The following is a 23447-nucleotide window of genomic DNA, read 5'->3' on the forward strand; positions in this document are numbered from 1 at the left end:
TTCACACACACACACACACACACATGCACTTATATATCAATGATTTACATAAATACATGGCAGGTATACATAATACTTAAGTACGCATAAAGTAAACACGTGCAGACAAATATATTAATATAACAAATTTTTAAAAAATGATAAAAACATACAATCAATGAAGAGACAAAAGAAACAGTAGGATGATACATGTTGATTTTATTAGGTATTTCTGTTTATTTAGAAACCTACAATGAACAGGTCAGACGCTAAACTATAAATTTCACAGGGTACAACCTTAAAGTTGACACCTCTCCGCTAAACGCAGAAAATTTCTGTCTCGCTATTAGCTAAAAATACCCAGTTCCCCCCCCCCCCCCCCGATCTTCAAAACCTCTGTAACTTTTTTCTCCACATTATACCTTCAAAGCAATGAGACTGGAAGGCTATATTATTATAGCCGATTTTTAGATTTTTTTTACTTCCTTTTAAAAAGTGCAGAACAGAACAATTATTATTATTATTATTATTATTATTATTATTATTATTATTATTATTATTAAATGTGTTAATTGAAAGATTTATCACTATTTTTGTTATTGTTATTTACTGCAGAATAAGACGGAAGTTTGATCATGGGCTTTGTAATTTGCATATTTTTACCGTTTTCCCACCCTCTTGAGCGTCTGTTTGGATATAGTTATTTTTATGTAACGGGCACCCTAAATGAATTGTCGGACGTTTTGAATTTTTTCGTATATCCAAAAATATAATTTTTCTGGAAAAAAATATGACGTTGAATAATCCTACAACATTCGATGCAACAAAAAAAAAAAAAGAGAGTGATGCTACCATCAGGTGGGTGATAGCATGCGTTGTTCTAGTGGGAGCCGATTCCCTTCAAGTGTTAGGAAAACTTGTAGGGAATTACATGCAAGTCAAACCAGGCGATCAGGACAAAACTCCAGATTATACAGAACTAGACAAATACCGAATGTTTCAGCTGAAGTGAGATTATTGAGTAGCTACTTATTGTGTAGCACCGAGCGGAAAGAAATCTTGTATTCCTACCATTATTACATCCGAAACAACATCAACGACCTGCAGCAGCAAAAGCCACCACAGCTGCTACAGCAGCAACATAAACAAAATAAACAACAGCAGCTGCAAAAACCGAATCAATAGCACCTGAAGTAGCAGTTGCAGCAACAGTAACAGCCACAAAATCTACAAATCAACAGCAGCAACATCAAAAAATAATAGCAGACCACGATATCGAACTCATCTCCAAATAAACTTTCCAGTAATACCTTCAGCACTCACTACAGAAAATTAGAAATACACACATAGTTTTAGAATCATCTTTCACCTCAACTACTACAGACCTCCCTGGCCCTGGAATCTCGCCAAGCGACGAAGTTTAGGCGAAAAACCAAACTAAAGAAGTCTGTGTTAGAGAGAAGAAAAGGTCATGAGAAACCAACTGCCTCAAAATGAAAGCAGAGTTATTCGAAGGTGTAGTCACAGTTCACCATTCACAATTTGCAATTCGAAGTCACAATTTTCCCACAGTCCCAACAAAATCTCAACGGCAATGAGGTGGCAAATAAATATACACAATCTTTATACTTCCTTTGACACGTGTCCATATTTCTAGTTAACGTATGTAACGAGGTGGCAATGTTATACCGGAAATCCTTAGATGTCAAGGCACGAGAAATCTTCCCGAACCTGTACTGTAAGCTATGGTTCTGGATGTGAAAAGTAGCGGATATGGTGTCTATGCTCCGACAGGGATAGGATAAGCAGATTTCTTCAGTTATCTTTAGGCTTTCCTAGGAACGTTCCGATCACTGCTATTCATGGTGGATTGGAATTGTATTATAGACGCACTGTTAAGGCGGCGAGCTGGCAGAAACGTTAGCACGCTGGGCGAAATGCATAGCGGTATTTTGTCTGTCATTATGTTCTGAGTTCAAATTCCGCCGAGGTTGATTTTGCCTTTCATCCCTTTCGGGGTCGGTAAATTAAGTATCAGTCGCGTACTGAGGTCGATCTAATCGACTGGTCCTTCCCCAGAATTTCGGACCATGTGCCTAGAGTAGAAAAGAATTATAGACGCACTGTGGGACCCAGTGGGACTAGCGCATGAGAGTATGTAATGCAAAAGCTTTGGAAACCTGCTCAGAAGTTTCTAACTCACTGAAAGGTACCAGTTAAATTTCCCTGATGTCCTAGCGTTGATATAGAGCATTCACAGCGGCTCATCTACATATAAAATATTTCTTAGGCCAGTGGACAGTGATAGTGTAGGGAATTCATAGTACAAACTGGTTGGCGACACAGAACATAAATTTGTAAACTGCTTTGGTGGGGCCTATTGACAAGGTCCGGTTACTGGAAGTTGAAAGTGTTCTTACTGACGCAAAAATACTATAGAGGCCGGATTAGTGAATTAGTTAAGCAGCAGTTGACAGCAGGAATCGTCAACTGGTGGTGACAATCAGGTCTTTGGTAGATCGGGATGGGAGCGTGATATTCGGTTCCGATTGATGAATGCAGCTTTCCAGCAGCACTTCGCTCGACTGGTTGGGGCAGGCAATGGTTGGAGACGGCAGTTCTTACTTCGACGGCCGGCTGCGGCTCTTTGCGGAAGACTCGAAGTGCTGCGAAAAGCTGATAAGAGCTGATGAAATACGGAAGACTATGAACGGTTGCACAAGTCATAAATCGTTTAGTTTGGATGGTTTAATTTACAAATTATAATGGTTCGTGTAGATATCTACTGCAACTGGCAGCAGAAGGGGGAATTCCTAGTGGTGTGAGCCGGGAAGTGGTAAAGCTGCTGAGAAAAGACACCGTCAAAAGGAGCGTTGTTGACAATTTTTTTATCCATAAGTTTACTAAATACAGAGTGTAAGAATTAGCACTTCCTTCTCAAAGCTTGGATTCGAAATCAGACCCAAGAATCATTGGTCGTAAAATACCAATGCACAAAATGGCGCGAAATCAGAATCTCTTTGTTCTGACAAAAAATGATGGATCGTCTCCCTTCGACCTCTGACCCGAGCAGGTCAGGCGAAGTTTAACAGGACGACCAGCGACCTACTGTACGCAATAACACTCTTGCGGTATATCTATTTTTCTGGCTATTTGAGATGTTATAAATAGAACGGAGAAATAGGTATCTAGAGAGAAGCCGAACCAACGTTTAAGAGAACGTCACGCATTTATGAGGACGACGAAAGAATATTCAGAAAGGTGACTCTGTCATGCATGATTTACACACACGCACACACACGCACCATCAAACATATTCTGCTTTAATGTGTATCCTGTATTATGCATTCCTTTAATATGTATTATTTGCAACCACTATTTAATATGCATTTTGTACAAGCGATGTGTAACATTGCTTACAAATTGATGTAGTGATAATAAATCTTTAATTTATTACAAAGCACTTATGTATTTATTAATACATCCACGCATCCACTACATTTGGTGACCCCGTAAAACGAATCGCGCCTTCCCTGGAACCAGCTTCATCAACCGCGTCGAAGAATTACAGTTTGCACATCACCAGCAACGAAGCAACTGAAAATTCCGACAAAAACAATGAATCTCCCGGAACAAAACCCAGCGGCCAACATCGACATGGCATTCCAAGCGGCGATCTCGTTAAAAATTCCACCATTCTGGACCCACGACCCGACATTGTGGTTTCACCATATAGAGGCACAGTTTGCCTCTCACAGAATATCGAGCGATGCGGCTCGACTTTCTCACGTTATCAGTTCTCTGTCACCAGAAATAACGAACGTGATACGCGACCTTATCATGGCACCACCCGGTTCTGTTTCATATGAAGTTTTTAAAACCACGTTAATAAACAGAACCTCAGAATCCCAACAAAAAAGACTTCACCAGCTTCTGATATCGGAAGAATTGGGTGACAAAACGCCGTCCCAGCTTCTTCGGAGAATGAAACAGCTTCTCGGAGATGAGACGCTCCCAGAAAAAATCTTCAAGCAACTTTTTCTCCAGCGTCTGCCCTCCAATACCCAGGTTGTTCTCGCGTCCACCAGAGAAAACACATCCCTTGAAGAACTTGCGGAGCTAGCTGACAAAATAGCCGAAGTACCGCACAGATATCCAACGGTATCGACGGTGACGCCAGCCGCTCCCAGTACCAATCCTTTCCGTGCACAAACCAGTTCTTCAGAGATTTCGGATTTGCGTGCATTAATGACGCAGCAAGCTGCGCAAATACAAATTCTCACAGCCCAAATACAAGCCCTAAAGTTTAGTCCCCAGCGTCGAAGCACCAGCCGATCTCGACGAGATGGCAGACGGTCTCGAAGCCCCAGTGCTACCCGAAACTCACATGACACGTGTTGGTACCACCGAACATTCGGAACACGGGCACAAAAATGTACGGTACCGTGCTCGTTTTCCTCACCCAGTTCGGGAAACGGCACAGCCAGGAATTGAACGCGACGGAAGTTCCTGGTTCGCACCCACACAGTCGCCTGTTTTTCGTTTGCGATCGTGTAACAGGCACGCGTTTCCTGGTTGACACAGGTGCGGAAGTCAGCATCATCCCAGTCTCCAACACTTCTGGAAAAAGAAAAGAGACATCAGTCTGTCTTCAGGCAGTCAACCATTCACCCATTCCAACCTACGGTGAACAGTCCCTAACATTAAACATAGGACTACGCCGCACATTTCAGTGGGTATTCGTCGTCGCTAAACTGCCGACCCCTATCTTAGGAGCCGATTTCCTGCATCATTTCGGTCTCCTGGTAGACATAAAGAACAGACGACTTGTCGACACCACCACCAAGCTTACTGTGCGCGGTATAGCCGCTCGAATGGACACAGTCAGCCCAACTGTAATGCTTACGACAACGACTCGTCACAGTTCCATCCTGAATGATTATCCAGATGTCGCCCGGCCAGTTTTTCATAACCAGCCGATAAAGCACGACGTTACCCACCACATCAAAACCAGCGGCCCACCTGTTGCTGCAAGGCCCAGAAGGTTACCACCTGATCGTCTCCAGGCCGTCAAGCGGGAATTCCAGCACATGCTCGACCTCGGAATCATCCGCGTTTCCAGCAGCAACTGGTCCTCGCCGATACACTGCGTCCCAAAAAAATCATCGACCGATTGGCGGGTTTGCGGCGATTATCGATCACTGAATAAAAGCACTATCAGTGATGCCTATCCGGTGCCTTTTCTTCAGGACTTTTCGAGCTCGCTGCATGGAGCTCGCATCTTTTCAAAAATCGACCTGGTGCGAGCATACAACCAAATCCCAGTCGAACCTGCAGACATCTCAAAGACAGCAGTGACTACACCTTTCGGAATGTTTGAATTCCTGCGTATGCCTTTCGGTTTACGAAACGCGGCACAGACATTCCAAAGGTTTATCGACATGGTGACTAGAGGTTTGCCTTTCGTCTATGCCTACATAGACGACATACTCGTGGCCAGTAACTCGGACGAAGAGCATAATCAACACCTTCACCTGCTATTCGAACGTTTACGTAAATTCGGAATTGTTATCAACCCTACTAAATGTTTGTTCGGAGTTGCTTCCCTTCATTTTCTCGGCCATATAGTCGATAAAAATGGAATTCGTCCCCTTCCCGAGAAAGTCAAGGCCATCGTGGATTTTCCACCACCCACATCTCTCCGCAAATTAAGGGAATATCTCGGTCTAGCGAATTTCTATCGACGGTTCGTGCCCCACCTCGCTGAAATAGCGCAACCGCTCACGGATTTGCTACGTCAGCGAACCTGCAAAAACGCAGATATAGCTCTGACCGAAGATCAACTCGTTTCTTTCGCTGCCCTGAAAAAAGCGTTATCTAGCGCTACCATGTTGGTTTATCCAAAACCAGACGCCCCACGATGTTTACTCGTTGATGCATCCGATTCCGGAATCGGAGGTGTGCTACAACAGCTTGTTGACGGTATATGGCAACCGTTGTCTTTCTTTTCTAAGCGGTTAAAACCCGCGGAAACCAAATACAGCACATTCAGTCGGGAATTATTGGCGGCATACCTGGCCGTTAAGCATTTCCGTCATATGCTAGAAGGTACCAATTTTGCCATATATACCGACCACAAGCCATTAGTATACGCATTTAACACCAAACCGGATCGCCATTCGCCGAGAGAAATTCGTCACCTCGACTTCATATCGCAGTACACGACGGATATACGCCACATCAAAGGGACGACCAACGTGGCAGCCGATGCACTTTCACGTGCGCAGATCAATGCTATCCACACCACGTCTACTATTGATCTGGCACGTATAGCAGCTGACCAGGAGAATGACGAAGAACTTCTAAAGCTCCGGAATTCGTCATCTCTGAAATTTCAACATGTTCCACTACCATCATCCACAGCCCATATTTGGTGTGATATTTCCACTGGTTACCAACGCCCTTATGTACCACAGAAATATCGTCGAGAAGTTTTCTCCGCTCTACATTCTCTGTCACATCCTGGTATTCGCTCCACTCAAAAGCTAATATCAACCCGTTTTGTGTGGACCAGTATCAACAAGGATATCAGAGAATGGACCAAGTGCTGTGTTGCGTGCCAAAAAGCGAAAATCCACCGGCACATAAAATCACCAATCGGTTCATTTTCGCAGCCCGATGCACGATTTCAGCACGTTCACATTGATATCGTTGGACCCCTGCCACCTTCGCAGAACTATTCATATTTGCTAACTTGCGTAGATAGGTTCTCGCGATGGCCCGAAGCCTGGCCCCTATCTGATATATCAGCAGAAACGGTCGCTAAAACGCTGATATCACAATGGGTTTCGCGTTTTGGCACACCCGCAACAATTACCACCGACAGAGGACGTCAGTTCGATTCCCACCTTTTCACCGAGCTGACTCGTCTCCTCGGGTGTAAACACACCCGCACTACAGCTTACCACCCTGCAGCAAATGGCATGGTGGAACGCTTTCACCGCCAACTCAAGGCATCTATAAAAGCTGCTCCAGACAGTTCTCACTGGTTGGAACATCTCCCTCTCATCCTCCTTGGAATTCGATCCACGATTAAGGAAGAACTGGGATATACTCCGGCCGAACTCGTTTATGGCACAACACTCACCTTACCTGGGCAGATGATCGAACCTGTTTCACAAAACTTCCCTGACCCACAACAATATGTGCACCGATTACGAACATCCATGTCGCAAGTATCACCCTCAGGCCCCAGACAACAGAACGTCGTTTCACGTGTCCCAAAAGATATCAACACATGGACTCATGTCTTCGTGAGGAATGATGGGATACCCTCTCAACTTCGACCACCATATTCCGGGCCCTACAAGGTCATCAAAAGAGAACCCAAGTATTTCGTCCTCGATATTGGAGGTAAACGAAATACGGTCTCGATTGATCGTTTAAAAAAAGCTTTCATCGAGGAGGACTTACATTCAGTCCCCTCTTTTCCTCAAACAGACTCGGCAACTCCAGCGAACACCACAGATGCTGCACAACCCCGACACACCAAATCAGGAAGAACAGTTCGATGGCCAGCAAGGTTTGTGCAAGTTTTTCGGGTAAGTTCTGAACTCCTAACGTATCCATCTTCCTAATGAACACATAACTGCATCACCCACCCAGAGAAATCAAAGAACATTTGTGTACGTAAAGAAAAAAAAAATGAAAACAAAAACTGTCTGTATGAACTTTTACGGAACATTTCAAAATCGAACTTTGCCGATGAACATTTCTTTCATTTTTGCATGTACATATTTTTTGTTTTCTCTTCAAAATGTTTGCTTTCTCATAAATATATTTTTTTGCTAACTGTATATCCACACACATTTACAAATCTTGTTCTCATGCGTGCTATCACTCGATTTTTTTTTTCGCCACTGAAAGATACCTTGTCTCTATTAGACCTCTAGTAGGTCGAGTAATCAATAGACGCACATCTCTTTCAACGCGCCAACATAATTCTGCCTGGGCACATATACATATTGCCCACCATATAGCACATACAAATTGTAAACCTTTCATCCATATTTTTATCGTTCAATGTGTAAAAAAAAAAATTTTTTCTACATGCACACAATCAAAAAAAAAAAAAATAATAATAATAAAAATAATAATAATAATACATTTCCAATATCGTTCGATCTCTGTGGCTTTCTCACTAGAAGGGGGGTAGTGTAAGAATTAGCACTTCCTTCTCAAAGCTTGGATTCGAAATCAGACCCAAGAATCATTGGTCGTAAAATACCAATGCACAAAATGGCGCGAAATCAGAATCTCTTTGTTCTGACAAAAAATGATGGATCGTCTCCCTTCGACCTCTGACCCGAGCAGGTCAGGCGAAGTTTAACAGGACGACCAGCGACCTACTGTACGCAATAACACTCTTGCGGTATATCTATTTTTCTGGCTATTTGAGATGTTATAAATAGAACGGAGAAATAGGTATCTAGAGAGAAGCCGAACCAACGTTTAAGAGAACGTCACGCATTTATGAGGACGACGAAAGAATATTCAGAAAGGTGACTCTGTCATGCATGATTTACACACACGCACATCAAACATATTCTGCTTTAATGTGTATCCTGTATTATGCATTCCTTTAATATGTATTATTTGCAACCACTATTTAATATGCATTTTGTACAAGCGATGTGTAACATTGCTTACAAATTGATGTAGTGATAATAAATCTTTAATTTATTACAAAGCACTTATGTATTTATTAATACATCCACGCATCCACTACAAGAGTTTAAGATTTCGGTCAAGGTGTTAGCGAAAATATTAGCGCTTGTTGTCAGTTGTTGTAAATTAGGAATAATGAGAAAAGACAAAATTTAAAAAATGTCAAAATACAGTCGGGAAAGCGCAAATGTGCGCGATCCCGAACAGGTGCATCCAAGACAAATTCCATCCTATACGATACATCGTTGGATTGGGAACAAAGCTGGCTTCGCTAGGGCCTTGATCGATTCGGATAAGGCGGAAGTTATTGATAGGGAATGACCACCGTTATTTGGAAGCTGTCCTGAAATCGATCGGATTCAGGTTGCAACATACAGCAGCACCTGCTCTGTGGCCAAAGTGAACGGTCACTTTTAGGAACTGTTTCGCATTGCACGTTCGGTCTCACAGACCGCTTGCTCTCGACTCTTCTCTATGTGCTGGTTCTAGAGTCACATTTATGGAAGCTGGAACATTTGAGGCGATCCCTTTCCAACTGTCGATGTCTCCCGACGACGTCACCATCTTCACACGGGTGTCACCAAAATGGAGACTTTTAAAGATAACAAGACCAAAATCAACGGGGACAAGACGGTGGGATTGCAGTTTGGCCCATAAAGAGGCAGGTCCATACCGTCGGACGGCGTTTGGATATTAAACAGTTATACTGTTTGATATTCGGTTCAGTCTGGACCCCGTCGGGATAACGAGCAGAGTAACCAGTCTTAGTCAGAAATGGCCCTGAGAGGTTACAACAGACGTGGAAAATGCTAACGTCGCATACATTGACTGACTATCGAGCATTGCCCCAATTACCGTCTGATCAATTTGGATAGTTTGTTATTCAGTTTTGTGTGGAAGGGATACGTTCCACTCGCCATCCGGTCCATCTTCCGTCAATACTCTCTGAATGGCGAGGTAGACATGCTCTGCTGATATGCAGACACGCGCTCACGTTGTACTACCTGCAGATATTCCAAGGTGGTGAACAGGAATGGACACAGTTCGTGAAACGTTTTTTCGCAGCTTGTCTGTTTGGCGGAACTGCAGTCCTGAATGACGTAAAGACCGAGATTAGGCATTTGCTATCTGGAATGTTGTCAGACACCCATCGCCCTCTACCAGTCATGCAACGGGATCAGTGGATGTTTCATTCTAGCAATCTGAAGAGAATTAGTGGTTGGGAAGAGTGACAGAGTTCTCGAGGAAACTGGGCGTTAACGAAAATGAACTGGTCTATCTTTCCCTGGGGTCTCTTGCATCGAAATGTACAATGGATAATTTCCAGAAGTCCTTAACTTGGAAGTGCCATCAAACAGGTCTGTCCGGAATTTGTGCAGCGTGATGAAATCGTCCTGCACGCACCTTTCAATATCCGGACATTGCTGACTTGCTAAGAGTTTTGTCGAACAGCTGTTGCTGCGTATGAGACGAATCAGGGTTATCAGTCGAGCCCCATCGTGAGGATTGCTAGCCGCTCTTGTTTAACTGAGCAAGGAAGGTAGCGTTCCTCTATCCACTGGATCGGGAACGAATTTTTCTTGAGGCGGGGTGGTGCAAACCCAGGTCCAAAATTGTTTACAAACAAGGTCTTATTGTTTTCTTTATTTTTGTTTTTGTTCTTTGAGAAGGAACCTAACTTCAAGCTACTTTTTACAGATCAATTTTTACAGTTTTCTAAACCTGAGAAAAGCAAGAAGGGGTGCAAGTTTTGATTTAGCATCCCACAAAAATTTTAGGAGGTGCGCTTGCATCCCTTGCATCTCATGTTCCTGGGCCCATGCTTTTACCTTGTGGTACAGCGAAAGAGGTTGTGTGGTGAACTAAGTAGAAAGATATGATAGAGACTTTTCTCTTTGGTAGAACCTTCATCGACTTTTCCAAATTTCACTTGAAAAGGAACGTGAGAGTGTTGAGGGAGGTGCTGTCTGCAACAAAATTATTTGAAAGGTGGATGACAAAGGATTAAATGTCTAGAGCAGATGGGACCACTTGAAATACAAGCTTGTAAGTCGGAGAACGACAACCGGAGAGGACACTTGCCCTAGATATCCAGGGAGATCAGGGATATTGAGGTTCCTCGATTGGCCTTATAGTTGTATACCATGTATATTTATGTTTCATTTTTTTTTCATTCGATTTTATGTAAATCCCCTTACTTTATTTATGTCCTTGTATCATATCCCTCATCCGTTACACTGCTGACAAATAAAAGAAAATTCTTACTTTTATTACTTTCCTCAAGGCGGCGAAGTGGTAGAATCGTTAGCATGCCGGACAAAATGATTAGAGACGAGGTCGACATTCTTTTTCTCTTTTCAGGGTCGATGAAATAAGTACCAGTCGAGCCAATGTAATCGACTAGCCCCCTTTCCCTAAAATTTCAAGTTTTTTACCTTGCTCAAGGTGGCAAGCTGGCAGAGTCGTAAGCGCGTCGCACAAAATACTTAGCGACATTTCGTCCGTTTTTACGTTGAGTTCAAATTGAGTCGATAAAATAAGTTCCAGTCAAGTAATTGATTACCCCATCCCCTAAAATTGCTGGCCTTGAATCAAAATTTGAAAATAAAGACGGCAAGCTGACAGAATTGCTAGCGCGTCGGATAAAATGTCTAGCGGCGTTTCTTTCGGCTCTTTACGTTCTGCGTTGAAAATTTCATCGTGGTTGATTTTGCCTTTTATCATTTCGGGGTCGATGAAATAAGTACCATTTGAGCAACAAGGTCGATGTAATTTTCTTTCCCTCTCACCTCTCAAAATTGCTGGCCTTGCACCAAAACTTGAAACAATTTGAAATCATTATTTGCTTAATTCTCCCAGTTATTTGGCTGAACCGAACAAAATGTTTTCATTTTGAATTCAAATACCCCGAAGCTAACTTTGTCTTTCTCAATTTCGAATGTCGACAAAATAAATCATAAGTCAAGTATTGGGGTTCGATTTAATATTCTTATTATACATCCTAGATGTGAATGGAATAATAAGAAAAGACAAAATAAAAAAAAGTCAAAATACAGGAATATAAAGCAATAAATTATAGTTGTACATTTGTGCTTCCATACATTAGACAGCGGGTAACGTAAGCCGGCTTGCCGGTTTAGACCAATAGGAATGCGCCACATGATTGTATGTTTGATCATATGGAGATTGACAGAGAAAAAGACTGAGCTAGGCACCGTACGTACTCAAAATACGACCAGAGTTTCAGTTTTTAAACCACGGTAAGATTCACTCCAAGCTTAGTTTCTTTTTGCTGTTTTATATTTGATCCTTCCCTTTTTCTTTCTATATTTATAAGTATATATATATATATATATATATATATATAGGAAAGAGAGAGAAAAGGATAGATGTTTAAAGCAACCGTTTACACGTTTTTCCTTATTTTTAGAATAACTTTCCAGAAATCACTAAAAAAAATGTAGAATCTTTGTAGCCCTCTATTTATCCATCTGTCTGTTTATAAATTTATATATTTTCACTTATCTTGGGTGTTTATTTATATTTATACAATTTCCTACCTGAAATAGTAATTCCTTCCCTTTCAGACGCAAGGGAGAAGGAAAAAATAACGCTATGTTGACATGTCTTTGGTTCTCTGTATTATTAGAATCGTTATAATAACCCGGCTTACTGTACTAAAGCTAACCTAAAAAATATTTTTTAAATCAAGTTAAACTAATTTAACTCCGACGACCTTTTCTTTATCTAAAACTTTTAATGTTTCCATTCATTTTGACAGTAAATGAAAAAAAATAAACGTTTATATATATATATATATATATATATATATATATCTCGTTTTTTTTTCTAGAAAAAACATAAATCCGGAAAAGAAGCACAATCTAAGAATTAAAGCAGTCTATGTTAATTACTGGTGAAGGCCGGTTTTTAGGGTTATCTTGATTTCTCGCCATAAAGGTACCCTTTATGGCGAGAAACCCAGGGTGTGTATATTTATATATATATATAGCTCCTACTTAACTTGGACCTCCATCCACACACTTTCCTCTCTGAAATAGTAATTCTCTTCCATTGGAAGTCGGAAAGGAGGAACGAAAAACTAACACAATGTTGACAGTTCTTCGATTCCTTATAGTATTAGAAAATATAGTCGTTATAATAATCCTGCTGCACCGCGAAAAAATCCGACGAAACAAATTTAATCCTCACCTGTAACCTTTTCCTTTGTTTTAATAATAGGTTTCCATTCATTCTGACAGTTGTCGAAGTAAAAATAACTGAGCTTATATATATGACTGCTATGACATGTATTGTGTAAGGTCTGTTTACTTCAACTGCTTTAAGTCCCTTTATCCCATCGACTACCACCACTTAGCATTGTACTGAATGGCCTCATGCCCAAGAACAAGCCCAAGTGGGTGGGATAGTATGGATGATTCTGTCTCCTACCGGTATTTATATGTATCGACCCTAGTGAGATAGATATAGATAGCTTGAAAACCTGTGTAGTATTTGAATGTCAAAATAATAATTTCTCTTCATACTTATGATTTCAAACATTAATGCAATACCAGTAAATAGAAGATGGGGAAATATGAATTTGTGGCGTTCAAGACAGTAATAGCGATGTTGGTGACTTCTAGATCCCACCTCTTCCTCGATATTGTAACCATAACCGGAACAAAATCATATAGTGTTTCTCTTTTCCTCCGCTCTTAATTTATTACATTACAAATGTCTCCTAAATTATCCGATATTACCTCTTAATATCCTCTGCATTTTACACTCCTTCACCGTCTTTTTCTACAGTTCCACGCCGCTCCCTTGGACTTAACTCCTTGTTTCATTCAATCCACTCAGATTCTTTTCATGTGATGCCGCACACGTGTTGTTATTAGCTTCGACTCGTCCTACCTGAACAGTCTGTCCATCACTTGCATTCCAGCCGCGATCATTTCGTATTTTTTAAGAGTGTAGAGGGAAATATGGCTGCTATTCCTTGCATTTGAGCAACCATGTTGAAGGTTTGCGTGTGCGTTGAGTATAAGTGAATGTATGTTTGTAAGTGTGTGTATCTATTCATGGATATGTAAAGAATTCTTAGTTTCTCAACATGAAGTCCAGATGTCTCTCGATTGTTCTTATGTGTGTGTGTGTTCACACGTTACTATCGCTATATTTTATGTAATTGTAAATCGGTGTGTGCATCTGAGAAAGGGGCTAACACAATGTGTGCTGAACAGAGCAAAAATTGATCGCCCGTTTTTCGGAAAAAATAACATATGTTTAAATGAAAGTATATATTGTTTACAAATCGAACGGAAAGTGTGTGTTATTGAAAAAACAAAACCAAAAAGACGAGTGCTCAATACTCAGTGTGGAGTAAACGTGCAGTGTCACATATGTGTTTGTATGTACAGTGAATTAGTTGTCTTTAGAGTTCCGCGGATTCTAATATTGTGGTTATTGTAGTATTCTGTGGAAGTTATCATTGTCACATTTCGCTACAACCTTTGTTCAGTGAATTAATTATAGACTTTTTCCCTTAGTTCGGAGAGATATGTCTGAGACCTCCTACACAAATGATGATGACGGAGATAACGAAGGAACCTATACATAGTCTCTCAAGCTGCTAGGTGTATTAGCTAAATCTTCTTCAAATCATACCACCGTCTTAGTAAGATAGGGTCACATTGAATAATGTGGGCCAACATGCTTATATATAAACGGGACTGATCATAGGTCTGATCGATCTGGACTCGTTTGGAACTAAATTTTAAGAAATACGAGTGAGTCGCTATGCGATCTCTCGAACGGCTAGAAGTAGCAGTCAAATCTATAAATCGCGCCCTACAATCTTAAAAAGGGAAGAGCACATTGAGTAAAATGATCCTGAATAAAAGATTGGATGGTCACGGTTGGAATACTTTAGATTATAGGTCTGCTCAATCAGGGCTGACTTGGAGCTAAGCAACATCTAATGATATAGGATGAATAAATGTCTTGTATAGACTTGATATTCAATTGGGGAAAGTTTGATAGTCACACTTTTGCAAAAAGTAGAAAGCAGCATAATAATAATACCTGTTTCTTATTTAGATACAAGGCCAGCAGACTGGAGGGAGAGAGTTGATTGCATTGACCCAGTAGTTATCTTGTATGACTCTGCAAGGATGAAAAGACATTTAATGTAAAGTGCCTGAAGAAATACCATAGGGTATTTTGTCTGAAGACCTAATGACCCTACCAGTCCTTGATATCTAATATAGGCTTAAGGTGACAAATACTTGAAGTAGCTGTAATCAATTGTATTGACTCCAGAACATAACTGAGACTTATTTTATCAACTTTGGAAAGCAGAAAGGTGAAGTCAAGTGCACATATATCAATTGTGAACTGATATAGTTATATTCATAATCTAGTTTCAATTCTTCACTCATTCCCTACCATTGACCACAGCTACCATTTTCTTCAAGCTTTTAAAAGTTGTCAAAGAATGGAAACAATGTTTTTGCTAGCAACTCTGATATGAAAATACTTGTACAGCAATATCTCTCAACCATTTTACAAAGCTTGAGCTTATCCCAGTTCCTCATATAGATGATCTGATCATTGTTATATAGCCAAATTGTTTTCAGTTTCCTTTAAGCAACAGAACATAAAATGCAGATGCTGGATGTTTAACTCTATTTTACTTGGACATATTTTACTTAAACCAACCATATCCAGCCCAAATAATCTCTGCTTTACATTTAAACTGGCCAGATCTGACCTCTTACACCTTCCTTACATTCAAAAAATATACAATCATATCATTGAAATCTTGAAATTACAAGATAATGCATGATGAATTCAAAACACTGTAAATAATAAGCATTACATTTGAGAGACTAATCTGAATGCTAAAGGGTAGGAAATTAAAACTGAACAAACAAATGAATTAACATTAAAGATTTACTGGTATTTCTAAGTTAATACGTCTGTTTCTCTTCATTTCAGAACCAACTCACCTCCATCATGTCATGGCAACAGTTTGCATCCACCCTGCTAATAACAGTTTTGTTTGTTTCCACTCAAGTTAAATTGTCAGGTAAAATATCTCAACCTAATTCTTTTGGGAATTATTTTTTTTTATATACCCAGGCCTATTCCCCCTTTTTTTAGGAGTGGGTAACCACAAGACACACACCAAGCATTCCATTCATTTCCCTGCTCAAAGAGGCAAGCCCTGTTCTATGCTTGGGTCAAGGCATAGAACGCAACCCTTGATAACAGCAGCAGAGCACAACAGCAATATGCCGGTTTACCCCTGCCACATCATATGCTGGTTCTGTACCCCTTTGAGCAACATCAATTCACTCATCCATCCACAAACACTCTCCAAGCTTTCCTATCATTTATAAACTCTCTTGCCTCTCTCACTCCAACACCTCTAACCACCAAAGCTTTCCTTACTCCATCCATCCACACAGACCGAGGTCTGCTGCCTACCACTTCTGCCTTCATCCTCCTCCTTACCATCCACTCCTCATCCATCTTCTCCATGTGACTAAATCACATCAACATTTGTCTATCCATTCTGGTTGTTAGATTTTCTTTCATGCCTGCTCACCTTCTCATTCTGTCTATATGTGTCACACCAGCCATAGCTTTCAAACATCTCATCTCAAACACATCTAGTCACCTCCTTTCTGCCTCTCTCAGAACCTACATCTCTGTACCGTATAACATTGTTGGCACAATCATGCCCTCATACACACCTCTTTTCACTTTCATACTCAACCTTTTATCTCTCAGCATACCTTTCACAACTCCACGTAGCTAATTACCTTTCCTCGCTCTATCTCCCACTTCCTCACCCATCTCCTCCATCTGCTGTCACATGTGATTCCAGATACTTAAAAACTCTTACCTCCTCTAACATTTCACCATTTATACTCACATTCATCCTACCAACCATTCTATCTTTCAAACATCTCATCACCTTACTCTTAGCTATATTCACTTTGTTTCCTCCTCTCACACACTCTTCCAGACTCGCCTGCCATTTTTCTCCATTTTCTCCCATCATTTGGGCTTCCCTACCAAAGGTTCTAGCATTCACCTCTCTCACTACACCATATATAGATTAAACAGCCATAAAGACATTACACAACCCTGTCTTAACCCCACTCTCACATCAAACCACTCACTCACTTCACCACCCACCCTAACGCATGCCCTACTTTCTCCATGAAAACTCTGTACAGCTCTCAACAATCTACCATCCACTCCATACAGCTGCAACATTTGCCACATTGCATCTCTATCCACACAGTCATATGCCTTTTAGTAATAAGAAATTTAAATTACAACATCAATAAAGATTATGGAATCTTTTGCCTTAAATAGATGGAAGGTCAGGTCTTGTATTGTTTTGTATATGTGGGTTGTATCATCATTTAATGTCCATTTTCAGTGTTGGTATGGGTTGGATGGTTTACCAGGAGCTGTCCAGCTGATGAGCTGCCTGGGCTCTATGTCTGTTTTGACATGATTTCTATGGCTAGATGCTATTCATAATGCCAACTACTTTACTGAGTATACTGAGTGCTTTCATGCAGCACCAGCACGAGCGCTTTTATGTGGCACCAACATAGGTGCTTTTTATTTGGCACCAACACTCACAAACCCACAAGATTAAGATCGCTCAGCTGAAGAGGGATGTATGGGATATGCATGTGCACAAGGACAACCACAGTTTTACTTAGTTTGACATGTATTCTCAAGTACAGCAAACTATCAGATGTTTCTGTCCCTTGTCATCACCTCTGTGAAGCCCAACATCTGAAGATCTTTTCTCCCCACTTTGTCCCATTATTTTTTCAAACATTTTTCTCATTTTCTACAACTGGATGGTCTTCCAGTCTACCAACCCATACCTTTTTCCAAGTAAGATATTTTTCTATTCTACTAGCACCTTACAGGTAAGGTTCATTTTCATTCCACTAGAAACAAAACTTTTTGATTATTAGAGATTGTAAACAACCATTTTCACTCAAATGGTGCTCCAACATGACTGCAGCTGCATGGCTGAAATGAGTAAAAGAGTAATAATGTTACATTTTCAATTCTCTGAAACTTTTATACTAAAGGAAGTTTCAACAATAAATTCAGATATATGATGATTGAATGAGGTGGTTACTTTTGTACCATAAGAGTGAATAGTCACAGCTAATAGCAGTGTCCTGACTGCTGCTTACTATTTCAAAAAACTGTGAAGTCAGTTCCTTTAGAAATTACCAAATGATTCTGTATTCTGGATCTTGATCTATCATATTTGTTTTAGAAAATACCAGAAAGGCAAGATAGAGTGATTTACTTGAAAAAGTAGCTCTCTTGGATCTTAGCTTGAAATGTGATGACTTGTAGTATCAGTTCTCTTTAGTTGTGCTTATGTAAAATAGATGGAAGTCAGTAGGATATTAATCTATTACTTCAATAGAATCATTTTTTATTTTCTATATGTAAAGCTGAAGCAAATATAGTTAAACATGGTGAAAAGTCTTGCAATTCAGTTTGAAAATTTGCCTGCTAAATCTACCATTTTTTTAAAAAGTACCATTACACAATATTGCAGACTTTTCTTAAACTGTTTTCAATAATAATAACAATAACTAGCAGTACCTGTGAAAATCTCACGATAAATACAAAATTTTTTAGATGGTTGCAAGTTTATAGAGAATAATAAAACTTAGTGTTTCTTTTGAAATTGTATATTCTGCATTATTTTCATAAGAGAAAACCTTTCAGTTCTTCAGGAAAGGTTGTAATTTAGGGAGCATGACTTTCCCAATCTTTCAGCAGTTCAGAGGTTCAATTATAAATCTGAGCTTCACAAATGATTACAGAGAATATTCATGTTACCAATGTTGTAACTTTTAACCATATGTTTACAGTCTTTCTGACATTCTCTTTCATTTTCTATTCTATTTCGAACACATTCTCTTATCTGTTGTAAATACTAACTGTATTTTCTTTGATATTTTTTCCTCATATACACTGCTGCTCACATGCTTGTTCTAGTGATTCAACCCACTGCTTCTCTTTACATCATTACCTATACCATCTCATTCTTTCTATTATTAGCTTACATCATCTGTGATCCATATTTTATAAACAAATATCAATGTTCAAGTTAGCAGTTGATAAATAATTGCACTTATGCACATGTATTAAGTGATAGGCGATATAAAAAATTTATTTCAAATAAAAAATAAATACATTTTCACTAGCCACTCATCACGGTCACTTCCATCACCTTCCTCATCACCACCACCATTATAGTTTTCAATAACAAAGTTCAGTCTAAGTTGTTTCTCAACCAAGATTATTTTCATTTCATTTCAGTTCAGTTGTTTGTTTATATCCATTTTTCTTGCCCTTCATGTATCTAACTAGTCTGACAATACAAAGTTTGAATAATTTAAAAAAAAAATATTTAAAAATGAAATAATATCCATAACTATTTTGCTAAGCTATTTCATTTTCATTGATCTATAAGCTTATTATTATATCTACTATAAGCTTTCTTTCCACCGTCCATCCAATGATGTATTTGTCAATGTGGATAGACAGCTAATTGAGCAACTGAGAGAAGATATAAAAAAATTAAATATTGTAACATTATTTTCTTGTCAGTCACAATAATATATAATGTTTAAAATTTCCCTCTGCTAAGCATTTTATATTTTTCTCTCTACCTCTAACTTCAATAAACTTTTTAACCATGTCATTCCATTCTTCATGTCCTCATTCCTCTTCACCTCTCATGTCCACTAACCACATGACAGTGCAATGACATTGGCTGGCATAACATCACTACTCTCATTTTGTCTGCATTCCATTCTTAATATAACTGCCCTCCCCTCTGAGAGAGAGCATTTCTTTAACCTCACCACCAGAACATCACCCTTCTGCTAAACATTGAATTTCTAATTATTTCTCTATATCTCTCCCGTCAACTAACTTTTTAACCACATTATAACTATTACTTTCCTCCTACCTCACGTTGTTAACACCTCTCTCTCTCTTTTTCTCTTGCTCTTCACCTCTCCCTTCAACTAACCATGTGACAGTGTAATGCATTTGGATTTAGCATATTAATATATAGATGTTTCACTTAGGTGCAAGAGTATTTTATGAATAATAATTTCAATTATTGAATCCTAGTGGAAGTCAGATACAATCAATTCTGACAGGACAACAACAAACTAAGTATCAAACTAAGCAATTTCACCCTTGAGTCAACAGGGAGCTTCTTCATGATTGATCATCCTGCTAGAAATAGCACCCCTTAAATCATATCCTACCATCTTGAAATGGGAAAAAACACTTCATAATATCATTCTAGATACACTGTATGAAGACAAATAGTTATGATAGTCACTGTTATGTGTTTGATCATTGGTGTATTAGATTAGTGATCTGGGCTGAACAATTTCTTTCTAACTTTCAATAATAATTTTAGTGTTGGTGTCACTTGTGGTCATATAACATTTACTACACTGAAATTTTCAGTTTGTTTTTTTTTTCTTACATTTGTTTCTTTTTTTTTTTTTTGCTATGTGAAAGATTTCATCTCTATTTTTCATATATAAAGTTGCTTACAGAGATGTATTGCTATTCTTGTTAGTACACCAGTATATTTGATGGCTTCAATATGGAAGGATTTCATTTCAGTACTATAAGCTGTTGGTAGTAATGTATTATACCTCCTATGCTACCTACCTATTTACATCTATCCATTGAATGGTTAAGTGTCTGCTACAGACATTGACAGTTAAATGTCTTCTACAGATAATATATCATTTGTATTACTATATATTAATATATATCACTATACAGTAATGCTCAGGTTTTCGATGTGAAATCAGTTCTGTAATCAAGTCACACAGTGGGGACAATTTTTTACACTATACTTGTTAAGCAAAAACCTAGTTCATATTGGTTATTAATCTATTTTAAAAATAATTTCTGTATTTTTGTCAAACTAGTGACAAAATTTGATTTTCCTTCTTTTATAGAGAGCTTTGCTGTGATGTCTGTAGATCTGGGCTCCAATTTCATGAAGATTGGAATTGTAAAGGTATGGCTAGAAAACAGATTTTGTTTTATATATATATATATATATATATGAAGATGTAGACAAAAGAGAAGTAAAAACGAGAGTATGGGAGAAAAAGAATACAATAGCTAAAAAGAAGTAATGTAATATATAAAATAAAGAAAGGATCTATTGTATTGATTACTGAAAGATTTTCACACAGGTGACTTGGTGGAAATCGAGTGCTTTTTTTTTTGTGTGTATTGTAATCATTTACATGTTGACTTTTACATGCATGCATGCATTGGTCAGACTATAATTTTATACATAATGTTTTTTTAGTGAAAGTAGCTTCTTTATTTTTATACATGGAGATTTTTATTATCAAATGATATTTTTATCCAAAAATGTAGTTCATGTATATCAATTCCCACCAAATCACTTGTGTGAAAATCATTATTGTTAAGCAAACACTACAATAAACTCTTGCTTTTATTTTATAAATATGTTACTTCTTTTTAACTATGATATTCTTCTCCCTTATTCCCCTTTTTTCCTTCTCACTTTGTGTGTAGTTTGCACTATGTGTGTGTTATCTATAGTCTACATTTTTCTTTCTGTGTCGATTTGTTGATCACTCTCATGCACATATTTATAATTTCAATTTGAAATTTATTTTCTTTTTTGTTTCAGCCAGGAGTACCCATGGAAATAGTATTAAATCTGTAAGGCCATTTTTTTTTTATGACTTGTACATAACTTGTAAACAAACTAAATTATTATTATCAATACAGTTAATGATTTTATTGTATGTATTTTTTTCTTTAAATTCTTTGAATTATTTTCTTGTTGTATACTTTCTGACTGTAAGCATTTTTCATAGTTATTTGTCTTTCTTACAGAGAATCCAAAAGAACAACTGCAACGATTATTGCCTTTAAAGGAGAAGAGAGACAATTTTCTGATTTGGCTTTATCAACAGTAAGATCCTGCTTTTGATTTTCATGTACTCTCTCTTGCTGAGAACTGTGTGAACTTTATGAGTTTGGGGATTAACCAGACCAAGAAGTTTAGAAGCTAAATTTTTACTGTTCCAATCCATTATAGGTTTGATAATGACCTTCTGTTAGTGATTTTAGGTTAAAAGCAACAATGCACAAATTTAATTGTGAAAACCTAAAGATTCCTTTGAAGGATGGAGTAGAGCAAATTGTTGTGGATCCAGATAGAATTAGGGGAAGGTGGAGATTTGAAAAAGTTGTTAAATGTCAGGAGGAAATGGAATAGCAACTAAAAGATTCCTTGTGAAGTGATGACATGGGCATTGAGATAGTTAAGTGTGGAGGAATGGTTAGCTAACATTAATGATGTGGATATAAGAGGGAAAGCACTCAGTTGTAAGAATGAAGGACAAGAACAGTGACGAGTTTGGAATGCATCAAGATTCTGTTTTAAGCCTTCTACTCTGTAGTTCTGACAGAGATGTTGACATGAATATAAAAGGTTTACCATGAGAGTTGCTGTACACAGGATCTGGTATTAATAGCAGACAGTAGGGATGGATGGGAGAGAAAATATGGAGGTAAAAGGTAAGAAGAAGTATGTGGTGAAGTGGAAAGTAGCTGGAAGTGACTGTGTGCAGAATGACTGTTGGAGTAAATATACAATAATTTCTTGGTTTGTTTATTGAAAATGTAGTAGTGTGACAACTGCACTTAAGTGGATGTTGTGAAGAGAAATGGGGTGAGAAGGCTGAAGAAAGAGGAGTGACTGAGTGAGGGGACTAATGGAAATAAATGTGGAATGCAATTAAAGATTGAGAAAGACATAGCCAATGATGATGGAAGAGGAAATGAGGATAAGGGGATTGCTGGGAGATGGCAGGCAGACCAAAATGGAGAAAGCTTTCTATTGTTCTTCATTCATAGTTGTACATTTCTTTCATTGTGGCTTCCTGTTCATATTTGATATAACTGTTGTAGGCAGTGTTAACCAGCTTATATATAAAACCTTTCCTAATAACAAGGAAGTTTTTACTAGTTTTCATAATTACTACACAGAACTGAGTGTGTCTATTTTTATTGTTATTTAAAAAAAATTATCCATGAGAACAGGAGCAGGACATATGACCGTTGATGTGACTGATTCCCATTTTGAATATTTGCAGGATAAATATGGCAGGAGAGCTAAAAGATACAAGTATATAGAGGCAACAAGGTCTAAAATACATTATCATGTAGTCTATTTATCAAAACCTTAACCATACAATGCCAAAGAAATTAAAATTGAAGTAGAAACTTGTCTATAAGATAAACAGATGATAGAAAATAACTACAGTATTTTGTGCCCTTTTAAAAGCTTGATATCTTATTTGTAAAAATAAAGTCTCTATCTGAAATTTCAATGACCTGACTTTTAAGACTTTTTTTCTTTTTTGTAGCGAGTAAAAATGCCTGTAAATGCTTATATTTACTTAATGGACATTGTTGGGAAACAATTTAATGACCCTGCTGTGAAGCTTTATCAGGAACGTTTCCCTTTCTATACGCTAGTTAAAGATGAAGAAAGAGGTACTGTTATCTTCAAAGTAGATGAGTAAGTGTTCAATTTTGTTTTTTTATGTGTGTGTTTTTGTCATTGTTTTAATATTCAT

General features: G+C 38.5%; 1 protein-coding gene across 1 annotated transcript in view; it reads left to right on the forward strand.

Moving 5' to 3' along the window:
- The first annotated feature begins 11838 nt into the window (after window positions 1–11838).
- Window positions 11839–23447, forward strand: part of LOC115221816 (hypoxia up-regulated protein 1) — a 51857-nt gene continuing 40248 nt past the window's right edge. The window contains exons 1-6 of the mRNA XM_029792048.2: window positions 11839–11966; window positions 15709–15799; window positions 20775–20836; window positions 21488–21519; window positions 21697–21775; window positions 23235–23389. Of these exons, the coding sequence (XP_029647908.1) occupies window positions 15727–15799; window positions 20775–20836; window positions 21488–21519; window positions 21697–21775; window positions 23235–23389 (401 nt within the window). The 5' untranslated portion in view covers window positions 11839–11966; window positions 15709–15726. The remainder of the gene's footprint in view (window positions 11967–15708; window positions 15800–20774; window positions 20837–21487; window positions 21520–21696; window positions 21776–23234; window positions 23390–23447) is intronic.

The sequence above is a fragment of the Octopus sinensis genome, linkage group LG18 (assembly GCF_006345805.1).
Source record: "Octopus sinensis linkage group LG18, ASM634580v1, whole genome shotgun sequence".
Taxonomy (NCBI): Eukaryota; Metazoa; Mollusca; class Cephalopoda; order Octopoda; family Octopodidae; genus Octopus; species Octopus sinensis.